This window comes from Nerophis lumbriciformis, linkage group LG02 (genome assembly GCF_033978685.3).
Source record: "Nerophis lumbriciformis linkage group LG02, RoL_Nlum_v2.1, whole genome shotgun sequence".
Lineage (NCBI taxonomy): Eukaryota > Metazoa > Chordata > Actinopteri > Syngnathiformes > Syngnathidae > Nerophis > Nerophis lumbriciformis.
The window spans coordinates 37,257,989-37,271,045 of NC_084549.2; the positions used below are offsets into that span (position 1 = coordinate 37,257,989).

The 13,057-nt window shown below is 39.5% G+C and overlaps 1 protein-coding gene across 1 annotated transcript in view; it reads right to left on the minus strand.

Annotated features, from left to right (window-relative positions):
- Positions 1-13,057, minus strand: part of mypn (myopalladin) — a 37,825-nt gene that overhangs the window by 10,895 nt on the left and 13,873 nt on the right. The window contains exons 5-11 of the mRNA XM_061962174.1: positions 12,957-13,022; positions 12,749-12,890; positions 9,443-9,466; positions 8,985-9,101; positions 8,214-8,922; positions 2,530-3,474; positions 2,332-2,464 (exon numbers count right to left, since the gene is read on the minus strand). Of these exons, the coding sequence (XP_061818158.1) occupies positions 2,332-2,464; positions 2,530-3,474; positions 8,214-8,922; positions 8,985-9,101; positions 9,443-9,466; positions 12,749-12,890; positions 12,957-13,022 (2,136 nt within the window). The remainder of the gene's footprint in view (positions 1-2,331; positions 2,465-2,529; positions 3,475-8,213; positions 8,923-8,984; positions 9,102-9,442; positions 9,467-12,748; positions 12,891-12,956; positions 13,023-13,057) is intronic.

Sequence of the window (13,057 nt, forward strand, 5' to 3'; positions counted from 1 at the left end):
GCCTCCCACCCGAGTGCAGCTGAGATAGACGCTAGTACCCCCCGCGACAAGCGGTAGAAAATGGATAATAATGACCGAGTGTTAATGTGCAAATTATTCAAATTCATTTTTGGTCGAAAAATTCTACAGAAAATACCCCACAACAACAAGGTGAAAATGTTGTTTAAACATTTTTTGCAAATTTATTGAAAAAAGAAAAAAAGAAAATCACAAGTACGTAAGTATTTACAGCCTTTGCTCAATGATACACCTTTGGCAGAAATTACAGCCTCTTTATGTAAAATGTTAATTAATGAATGCCAGGGCTCTTTGTATGAAATTTTATTGCACACATATTCCTAATCCATTTACCGCTCCGCCATTGATAGGAATATAATAACACATTTCCCCAATATTTTCCATTGTCAGGGATGGCACATGTGCAGGTGTCCTGGAATCGAATCCTGGCCGCAGATGTGCCATGAACACATGCAACTTTATGTTTTAATTGATTTTTGCACTTATAAAAAATATTATTGAACATTTTTTAGAGTACAAAACATGCATCAAATTATATTCAAGTTTGATTTAAAAAGTATAAAAATCGTCTCACATTAATTGTGAAACATTTTCTTATGGCGGGGGGCCTTAAGATACAATTTTGCTCAGGGCAACAATTTAGTTAGGCGTGGCCCTGCCCCGCACACCTGCATCACGTTCAGCCACTGCTTTGGGGACGGCGTGGCGTGGTTGGGAGAGTGGCCGTGCCAGCAACCTGAGGGTTCCTGGTTCAATCCCCACCTTCTACCAACCTAGTCATGTCCGTTGTGTCCATGAGCAAGACACTTCACCCTTGCTCTTGATGGGTCGTGGTTAGGGCCTTGCATGGCAGCTCCCGCCATCAGTGTGTGAATGGGTGAATGTGGAAATAGTGTCAAAGCGCTTTGAGTACCTTGAAGGTAGAAAAGCGCTATACAAGTATAACCCATTTACCATTTGCTTGTAATTAATTGCCATGTGAAAGCTTGACACAAGAAACACTTCCTGTCTCTTAACAATTATTGTGTGGGAATTTTGGCATGCTTCTACCAAAGTCTGCATGCCCAAAAATCTAAAACTGCTTTATTGAAATAACCCGGGGGTCGGCAACCCGCGGTTCTTTAGCGCCGCCCTAGTGGCTTCCTGGAGCTTTTTCAAAAATGTATGAAAATGGAAAAGATGGTGGAAAAAAATATAATTTTTGTTTTAATATTGTTTCTGTAAGACAGCAAACATGACACAAACCTTCCTAATTGTTAGAAATCACTCTGTTTATATTAAACATGCTTCACTGATGAGAGGATTTGACGAGAGCCGTTTTGTCCTACTAATTTCAGCGGTCCTTAAACGCACCGTAGTTTTTTTTTACATGTACAACTTTCTCAGACGCTGCCACAGAAAGACGTGTTTTATGCCACTCCTTCTTTGTCTCATTTTGTCCAACAAACGTTTCATAGTGTGTGTGAATGCACAAACGTGAGCTTTTTTGATGTTATTGACTTGTGTGGAGTGCTAATCAGGCATATATGGTCACTGCATGACTGCAAGCTAATCAATGCTAACATGCTATTTAGGCTAGTTGCATGCACATATTGCATCATTATGCCTCGTTTGTAGGTATATTTGAGCTCATTTAATTTCCTTTACTTATGTCCTCACTGTATTTAATTTATATTTGCATGTCTCATGTCTGATAGTTGTTTGTGTGACATGTCATTATAGACCACAGCAAACATTACCTAGCTTGCCAAAGATAGTAATAAATCCATTAGAAGAAGAAGGCCTGCTGTTTCCTTTAACTTAGACAAACACATCTATATACCTTTGGCCATTCTAAGCCAGAAATTTCCAGGAGTGATCTCACCCTCAGAGAAGCCTCCGTTTTACTAATGTTTTCCAATGTTACAAAAATGTGTAGAATAAATATTACATTTCAACATTTCTATCAACAAAGATTTGCGTCAGCCTGTGAAACATCGTCATTTTGATAGTTAATAGCTCATTTAAACACATACACCATGTGTTGCCTTCACCAGAAGAATTATATAAGGCTTTTAATTTTTTGCGGCTCCAGAATAATTTATTTTGTGTATTTTTGGTCCAATATGGCTCTTTCAACATTTTGGGTTGCCGACCTCTGAACTAACCCAACCTTCTATCAACAAAACTGCATCTTACCGATTAAAAGAACACGAAATGTGACTTAAGTTGACTAAATGGATATGTTTCATGTCCCAGTAGCTGTTAAAAACTTCTGGTTAGTTGATATTAGTGACGTCTTATAGTGAGACGTACCCGTTCAAATGTTTGTACCTGTTGGTGGGCAAAAAGGGGAAGATCATCTTTAGTTTGCAGTTTTTTCTCAATATCATGAAGAAGAGCTTCTTTGCTCTCGCGAATGCTCTCAGTCGTCGGAAGACGCGTCTTCGGTACCTTCTTGTTCAACCTGGGAATAGAAAATGGATGTTTTAGAACGCAGCCTGGCCAGTCGTGCAGTGAGAAGTCAAGTACCCTAAAGGAGCTCCTCTGGGAAGGCCCATGGAGTTTGTGGGCTGATACGAGGTCAGGGAAGGCAGGATGGAGCTCAGGAAAGCCACTGGGTTCTGGATGGGGCTTGGGGTGGAGCTGCTGGAGGTGGGGGAGGAGGCCTGGGGAGGCGATTGGGCCCTGAAGGCGTACGCGCTACTAAAGCCCGGCGTGGGTGAGGATACGAGTGACGGCGGACTGGTAGGGGATTGCAGCACTCTTGTGTGGAAGGTTCTAACTGGGGGAGAGAATGGCGGGAGCGTTTGCGAGCTGGCCGCCGTGGAGTTGAGCTCAGCTGCGAGCTCATGGAGAAGCGGGACAGGGGATTGTGTTGGCGAGAGACTCCTGACGGTCTGAGCAGTGATGAACTCTTTAGGGCGGGTGTAGTTGAAGGTCTGCGAGGTGGGAGTCAGGTTCATGAGAGAGGCGTGGGTGCTTCTCAGCAGGGCGGCTGGTGACACGATGTGCTGTTGGGAGGCCGGCGTTGGATCTCTTGAGCTCGGACTGGCGTTGGACGCCGGCTGGGGGAAGAATTGTGGGGTCGGTGCACTTCTGGCTAGAACCGCTGCGGACAGGTTGAGATGGGAGGCGTGGATGGTGTTCATCTGGGTCAAAGGTGCTGCATTGACAGGCGGGGTTGCGCCGAAGCGTGGGATAGGTGGAGGGGACGTCACCAGGGAGGAGATGGATGGAGGTGCAGCAATGTTGATCGCAGGTGTAGGTGTAGATTTAGGTGTCATCTGCGAGGTGGTGTTACGATAGGGCGCATGGGAATCACGGTTTTCTCTTTGGGACCAGGGAGGACCCTCACAAGCTTCTGCTGGCTTAACCTGGAGTGAAGGCTGATTGTGGGTTTGAGTCGGGGGCTCGCCGTCCTGCTGCTGCTCCAGGAGAACTTGGTTGTGAAGGATCTGCAGCTGAGCAGGATCCCTGTCGGTCAAACAAAGGCAACGTTAGAGATGAGCTGCTTGGAGGCTATACATGGTGAGTCGTGCTTCTCATGAGTTATAGCCGGTCAGTCCTGTAAAGCCTAAAAGGCGAGAGCCAAAATCAGCATGAGGATTCGTCTGCCCTTTTATGGACCACCAACAAGTTGGACACAAAAACAACGCTGCATAATCACAAGACTTTTAGCATTCCCTCCACATTAATCTTTTATTGTAAAACTATATTTATATGATAAATTCAGCACTACAGATGAAGCTGCCATAGTCTTGTTTTACTTTAAAAAAAAAAAAAAAGTATTAAAGTAAATGACCAATATTCAATTATAGTAAACGCAGAAATGAAAGCATTCAAGTCAACTTACAAATAGTAAACACCATCCTTTGTTTTGGAGAGCCTGAAAGTCCACATTTGAAGTCACTTTGTGAAAAGCATCTGATAGTCAAACTGAAGGAGGAGCTTTTATATTTGGAGATGGAGAGGGGAAGGAGGATCTAAATGTGAACTAAAGTTGGTATTTTAGGGGCAAAAAACTTTCCTTAAAGGGGACCTGCTATGACGATTACATTTAAAACACTTCTTTGTGGTGTAGACCAGTTGTTCTCAAACATTGCCACCCACACTGGTTAAATGTAACTTAGATATTGGTTTCACTATGCAAAGCGCTTTGAGTCACTAGAGAAAAAGCGCTATATAAATATAATTCACCACTTTTTCACCAAGTACCACCTCAGAAAACACTTGGCTCTCCAAGTACCACCATAATGACCAACATTAAAATACAGCAGCTTAGTGAGCCTAAGTATTCATTAAAAACGAGGCAGAGGTATTATTTAACATATATATGTAATATTTTTGGCCACTGTTACATTACACACTGTTTGAACAGTAACACTGTGATAACGGCTCGAGTCACAACATTACAGTATTTAATTAAGTGATTATTTGGTGTACCACTAGATGGTGCCCGTGTACCACTAGTGGTACCCGTACCACAGTTTGAGAATCACTGGTGTAGATATTATGTATTGGATATGTTTTGGTGTATATTTTTCTCTACAATCACTTTTATAACCCCTTTTTTGAATCTGTCTGCAAGATGTTAGTTTCTGGAGTCGCTCCCAGATTGCCAATGAAACCCCACGGCCCACCCTTTCCTAAAGTATCATCATTTATCCTTTGACAATGTACACTGTTTAAATGTATATAATGTATATACGCTGCTATATTTTTTCCAGACATGGTCAAAAATAAACTTCATAAACATTATATAGATTCACCCGTTCACAACACCTGCACACTCCAGGATCGATTCAGAGAGTGCATAAAATGTTTTGCTTTTCGCAACATTAATGTCGCAAGTCAGTGCTATTATGCGCATGCCAATATTAAAGGGGTCTTATCATGATTTTTGATGCATGTGCATGTACGAGCTAGTCTGTCCCACAACAAGAGGATAGAGAAAAAGAAAGAAACTATTGACTACAATGTCAGACTACAATGGCGGACTTGCGCAAACCTCTTTAGGTAAAACCTTACCATATATGGAGATATCCACTGGCATCACTAATGGGAAAAACGTCACAAATTGAAAGAAGGCAAAATTGTTTTATAAATATCTACACCATGCCTCAATGGTTTGATTTCAAATTTTCAGGACTCATGCAGATGCCAAATACACAAAAACCGGTACCAATAGGTAGGAAAAGTTGGTTTTGCAAAGTAGCTCCAGTATCAGACTTTTGTTCCTGTGAAAATGGTTCAATTTCAGTGGTGGGCCGTGCGTTTCCCACCTCGGCCTTCAGTGATATCCGACTTCAATGATTACCTCTCAAAATACCATAATTGATGTCACCACATGACCATCGCTGGAGAAATACTATACAGAAACACATTTACGCACTACTGGGCATTAAATGTACATAACTCCCTATTCGACGCCCTATAAGACAGTGGTACCCCTCGTCCGGGGTTGGCTGACATCGTCTCACAAGATGTAGTTTCTCTTTAATTATCCTCCTTGAACATGGCCTTGCACAAATTTTGTGGCGTTTGATGGGTTAATAATGGTCTTTAGTTGAAGATGCCAAGAAAAGATTTCACTCTGTACGATCATTGCCATTATTATTAATTCTGTTAATTTTGACCACACGCGTGAATGAAGGCCATACTTAGTCAACAGCCATACATGTCACACTACGGGTGGCCGTATGAACAACGCCAACACTGTCATAAACATGTGCCATATAGTGAAACCATACTAAACAACAATGACAAACACATTTCGAGAGAATATTAACTTATTTTGTACAAAATATAAATGATCAATTTGTTCCCATTCATATCACTTAAAAACATGCATTCTAATCCCTTCAAACCACAACGCCTTCAAGCCACGCCCCCTGTATGCAAGCCACTTGTCCCCCCCCACTTCTGAAATCCAATTTTTGTCCCTGGTTCCAAAGCCCTCATGAAGAGTAAATTAATTCAGTGTCAAAAAAAAGCTTTGGTTATAAAGATGCAAATTAACCTCCATATATTGCATGTTGACGAATATTGTTTAAATACCACTTCTAATTGAACCAGGACATTTTATTGGTGCATTCATGGATCACACACCTGTGGTAAAATGTTACCGTTGAGCACCTTGACAGAGAACAGATATGTATTCAAATGTTTCTAGAATGTCAAATTAAGTTGATCTTTAACGTTTATCCTGCATTTTAGGTTAACTCGAAAGCCCAGTACCCTTGAAGGGGAACTGAACTTTTTAGAGGGAATTTTGTCTATTGTTCACAATCATTATGAGAGACAAGAACACATATGTCTTTTTTTTTAATTTTTTTTTTTAGGATTCTAAATAGTCTTGGGTTCAATCCCGGGCTTGGGATCTTTCTGTGTGGAGTTTGCATGTTCTCCCCGTGACTGCGTGGTTTCCCTCCGGGTACTCCGGCTTCCTCCCACCTCCAAAGATATGCACCTGGGGATAAGTTGATTGGCAACACTAAATTGGCCCTAGTGTGTGGATATATATACAGAATGTTGTCTGTCTATCTGTGTTGGCCCTGCGATGAGGTGGCGACTTGTCCAGGGTGTACCCCGCCTTCCGCCCGATTGTAGCTGAGATAGGCTCCAGCGCCCCCCGCGACCCCAAAGGAAATAAGCGGTAGAGAATGGATGGATGGATGGATTCTAAAGATTTAAAAAATGCTTGCAAGATGCGACTAATGGGAGTCCCCTATGTAGCCTTTAAAGCTCTCTAAAACAACTTCAAAACCCTCCAACATTTTACAGACACACTGCAAGTATATAAATAATGCAGTAACAGACACATTCATAATAATATGTAATATGTGCATTATTTACCTTATTTTGGTCATTTTGAGTATCACTAAAACTTATTTCCTGGGTGCGTTTCTGTGCCCATAGCAACACACTTCCTACCTCCATCAACAAATGTGTGTTACTACTTCCGGCAATAAATGTGTGTGTGTTCCAATCATGGTAGACTTGGTAACAGACAACAAAGACAACTATTTTTGGACAAATGAGGATTCACAACCTTATCTTTTTGAAGCTGAATAAATGGTGGATGAACTGCTAGCTACAAGTGAGCACAAACACAGGGTGAAAGGTTAGAGCAGACAGAAGCCAAGAGAGTCAGGATTGGTGGAACTTGTCAAGCCATATCGACATAAATGGAGTGCTTCTGCTGCACTGAGTGGTACACAATGTTCCATCGATCAAAAGGCGTCTTGTATCTGACGAGGAGGACACTGCTCAAAGAAACTGCATCAGAACAAAAGACGAACTGTTTGCGCTAACAAACCCTGCAGTGGTCGAAACGCTTTTCCACCTACCCAAAATCAATTGGAAAGGTCTCCAGCCATCTTGACCAAGCAAACAACCGTCCATCGAGTAATTCACTATAATATTGATCATGACAAATGAAGCTTGTTAGTACAACGACAGTAAATACACTGTCGAGCTAGCTGTGTACAAAAAAACTCTAAAGCCATTCAGATGCAGAAGCAAGTTTACAGCGCGGCCCGTAGCATGCCGTCGCAAGGGGACGTGTTACAACGCTAGAAAAACAGGTCCTGAGTGTTTGCTCTTACAATAACAATGTCGCTACAGTTTGGTTATTATACAGGCTACGGAACTTCTATGAAGTATTGGTGATGGTTTTTGGATGCATTCTAGAGTAATTTAGAGGCAGAATGATTGCTCCCATTAGCAGCATTGCTAACCACATAGAACTATCTGATTATTAGAAGATAGAATGCAAAAACAAAACAGAGAGACTGACAAACAGTTTCTACCCACAGGCCATCAGGATTGTGAATGCTAACTTGTGAATGCTAGCTCGCCACCCCCCCCCCGTTATACTTTGGTCTTTTTGAACAAAAGACAGCGACCATGACCACACCCGAACTGTGAACCATCACTGTAGACACTTTTCACCTTTGATCACTAAAGACACTTTAACTGCTGCTGTGACCAAATGTCACCTCCATATTTATAGTGTTGACTGTCAATCAGAATGTGCAATAATGTTATGTTACTTACTGTGCCTTGTATATACATATACATTATTTTTAGCTAAGTACCGTGTGACTTGTTGAAGGGTGGACTAGCAAAGTAAGATTTTCATTGTACGGCAAACTGTGCATATGACAATAAACAATCTTGAATCTTGAATTGTTTTTATGTGCGCTACTTACAGTCTGGGTTTTGTCAGCACTGGTGGGGGTCCTTTGTCGAACAAGTCACCAGAAGTCTCTTCATCAAGTGGAGCAGACATGTCACTTTGCTCATTCTCCTCTTCTTCAGGGAGTCTGAAATGTACACGCAGACCGACTTTGGAGCTAGAACGTAACTCTTTGGGGTTTGTAAAGACGCCCGACTTCAGGCAGGAGTTTGGAGGTGGGTCAGGGAGGGGCACCGTAACAAAAGTTTCAGGACTGTTTAGAGGTGCTTTGAGATTGGGGCTTTTGTCAGGTGCCGGTCTGGACACCTCCTGATCGACCAAAGGTATGGAAGTGAAGGGTTTGGGCTGTCTTGGACTCTGTGGTGCCTCCTGGTGGAAGCCGAACGGGTCTAAGTTAGGGGTGCTAACGCTGCGAGCGTTGAGGCTGTTGGGGTCCAAGCCAGGTAGGCTGGCACAAGAAGGGTCTGGACGCAGCATAATGGAGCTGTTGGGGTGCAGACGAAGTGTGCTGGTGTTTAACGGATCCAGACGTAAAGTGCTGTTGACAAGTGGATCCAGGCGGATGGTGCTGGAGTGAGGCTTGATGTTATTAGTTAAAATAAGGTCCGTGTGAGGTTTTACAGGCGGGGAGGTGAGATCTGATGCGGAAGGTTCTTGGACTCGACTGGGCTCCACAGTTAAAGTGCAAAAAGGCCGAATTGCATGGTTGTTACCACCATTGCCTACAAGAGATGGCATCCATTCAGTGTTCTGATTTGTGACAGAAATACAACAGAAATATTACCTTTGATCTTCAGCTCTGCGTCACTGGACGTTATTCCATAGCAGTTGCTTGCCGTGCACGTAAACATCCCCGAATCCTCAGATAACACCTCAGCGATGACCAACGTACATATTTCTTCTGGAGAAACAAAAACGGTACTCACATGATCAAATTGTTCTTAGAACTGTCGAAAGTCTCAACGAAGAGACACATGACTTGTGTTTCAAAAAACACAGCTGAAATGTTTTTTTTGTATGTGCGGCTGAATCTATTTGAAGCTAAGGCAGGTTGGAAAGATCTGCTATGGAGGTTTACCACAGGATGAGAGACGACCTTATAAGGAGCAGAGCAAAGCAGCCCTGACTTGTTGTGTACAGAAGAAGAGCAGAAGCCTCGGAGGACTAAACACTTCACAGCAGTATGTACGCACACATAATCACACATACGCAGGCAACATTGATGTTTTTCACAATATCTACCTGGTTCCGCTGGAGATCTGGGCTCTGGGGGTGAAAAAAAAGCATCAATGTTATGACAACTCACTTTAAAGCAACAGTAAAAGAAAAAATAACAAATCTATTATAATATTTTAATGTTATTATTCATAATATAATTGTGTTATATTGATACATTTATTCATTATATTATTGTATTATTTTAATATAATTATTGTATTATTATTTATTATACTATTACATCAGTTTAATATTATTCATAACATAGTTTTATTATTTTGATATTATATCAATCAATCAATCAATCCTTTTATTGTCATTGTCAAAATAACATCAGTTATACGTGTCAAAGAAATGTTGTTAGAGCATCGTAGAGCGGGCCGCATAGAAAAGTGCAGAGATGTGCAGTTCACTTTAGCTTAATAGTCTTCTAGTACATTCACAGGCAGTCTGATAACAGTAGTTTTCCGTAGCGTTATGGCAGGACAAAAGAAAGGGGTCTGGGGAAAGCAGTCAGATGTTTGAAGAGTGTTATGTCGTTACTGCAGCAATGCAATGTCAAGGGCACAGTTATTGAGGTGGTGAGAAGTGAGGTGTTCCGATGGACGGGGGCAGAAAAGGGGAAGGCTGTTCATTTAGCAATCTCACAGCCTGAGGATACAGACTGTGAGACATTCTGGTGGAATAGATCTGTACCTTCTTCTAGAGCAGGGGTGTCAAACTAATTTTAGCTCAGGGGCCGCATGGAGGAAAATCTATTCCCACGTGGGCGGGACAGGTAAAATCATAGCATAATAACTTAAAAATACAACTTTGACAACTTCGGATTGTTTTCTTTGTTTTACTTCGGCCCAAAATGGAACAAGCACATTCTGAAAATGTACATATCACAAATAATCCTCTTGAAAAAAACACTTCAAGTTAGTTGAAAATTCTGCAGTTTCAAAAACACCATGAAGAACACAATGGACTTAGACTTAATCTCAGTGTATCTACAAAGCAATTACATTTAAATCACAGCCCATCTTGGATTGAACAAAATACAAAATCAAGCATAAATGAAACTCTTCTATGTATCAACTACCTCTTTTGTCATTTTCACTGTTTACTTTGTTTACATTTGCACAGAAGTCAATAAATTTCACAGAACTATATCATGCAGCATTTTAAGTGGGGTTACCAATTGTTTATTTCACTCCTCTTTGTTTTATGTTGGGTCGAGGGGGAGGAGTCACAGCCCCGCTTTACCATGTACCTCTTGCTTGGTATACTTGCTCGCCCTGGAAAAACTAGTTGCTTGCCTAAGAGAATTGCTAATGTGACATCCAGTGGACACATTTAGAACAGCAGTTTCTTTCATTTAAAAGTGCAGCTCTATTTTACACTTAGCAAACTCATCTTGCGGACTGGATGGAACCTGTTCGCGGGCCTGGTCCTGATCTAGAGAGTACCAGGTGGAACAGGTCATGTGCAGGGTGATTATGTCCCTCAGAATGTTGTGTACTCGTATTAGGCAGCGAGAAATATACATGGCACTCATCTCTGAGAATGTTGTCCCGGTAACATTCCCCGCTGCTTTAACCACTCGCTGGTTGTATTATTTTAATATTATTAGTCATAATATTATTTTATTTTAATATCACTATATTTTTTTGTTTTAATATCATTATTCACAAAATAATTGCATTACCCTATAATCATAATTTCTTTGTTTTAATATTATTTACAATATAATTGTATTATTATTTTATACTCTTTTTTTTATTGTAACAAATATATATTTTATTAAAGATATTGGATTTATTTTATTATATAAAACACACCCTGAAATGTGAAAGTCATTCAAACATACTTTTGGTGCTACAGTAGAGGAAAAAAATAACAAATGTATTATATTATTTTATCATTATTATTCATAACATCAATTTATTATTTAATATCATTATTTATTTTATTATTTTATCATTATAATATTATTATTCATAGTATAATTTTATTATTCTAATATCATTATTTACTGCATGATTTTATTATTTTAATATCATTATTTGTATTATCATTTTAATATATCCATCCATCCATTTTCTATCGCTTGTCACTTTCGGGATTGCGGGCGCTGGAGCCTATAATCTTATTGTTTTATTATCATTTTATTATTTGAATAGTATTATTTATTATACAAAATTTTTATTTGTTATAAACATGTACTAGTTTACTGTAATTATATAGTTTTAATATTATTATTCATAATACTATTTTGATATCATATTTTAACCCATTACTTTATTATTTTAATATCTGTATTTAAAATATATTTAATATCATTATTTGTTATATTATTTCAATATTTTAATATCCTTATTTATAATATTATTTTGACCATTGATCATTATATTATTATTATTCATTTTATTATTTAATCTTGAACAACAGGGTAAATGATAAAAAAAATTGTATTTTTTTCGTATAATTCCTAATTAGGTATTTGTTTTGGATATTTGTATATAAAGTAATGATATGAAATCAATTGTACAATACCTCACACCAGTTTTAAAAATACAGGCGTCCCTCACCACATCGAGTTTCAAAGTCTGTGGCTTCACTCAATCACGTATATGTGGTGTTTTTTGTTGTTGTTTTTTTTTTAAATTAAGTATTCTCTAAGCATAAACATGGCTAAAAGAACTAAACATATCAATACTACAGTATTAATGGCCACTAGATGAGACAAACCAATCAGAGCGCTCTGTTCAGTATCGTGGCCACTGATTGGCTCAGCCTCAGGCAGCATTACTATTTTGAATTAAACGAGTGTAAAGTTGACTACAGGGTGTTATTTCATATCTAGAGGGCTCTCATAATGTTAAAAACTGCATTTAGAAGGTCATAAACAGTTGTTTTTTTTAACACTCCAGCTATACAAATATTCAATTTAGGATAATAATTCCTACTCAGTGGAAATTAATTTAACAATTGACAAATTATCTGCCATATACGGAAGTGTTACTGGAGTTTTCTTTTCTGTTCTATAGTAAGTTTAGATTAGTTTACAACACAATGTGTAGTATACAATAAAGTAAAATAGGAATAAATAAAATCTAATAAGTGAGAATAATAAACAGCTATGAAAATACAATTAAATAATAATAATAAAGAGGATACTATCATAATATGTCATTCCTATCTAGCCTTATTGCAATGAATAATAAACACTCATTAAGTACGCAGTCATTAAAAGTGCTATTCTTCAGAAAGGTAACCTCACTGACTTATGATATGATTTTTTTAAAAGGTATTAGCAATCGTCTAATGTTTACAGTCCATCCTTACTTTTCTGCAGGATCCTGAAGTCAGGAGAGTCCTCAATTAGTTTTGCTTCTTTGTACCAGTCCACTCTGGGTGATGGCACTCCCTTCACACGGCACTCTAGCACCACCAGATGACCTTCTGACGCCACCAGGTCCTGCAGTCTCTGGTGGGGGTCAGGACATTTTTTTTTTTAATTGCCAATAATAAACACACAATACCGTGATCATACCTTTGTGAAAACAGGAGCAGCCATGCCGGGTTGTTCGTTTAACTCTTGCAGACTGGACGTTTGACTCTGGAAGTACAACACAAGAAAATGTTTGAGGGAGA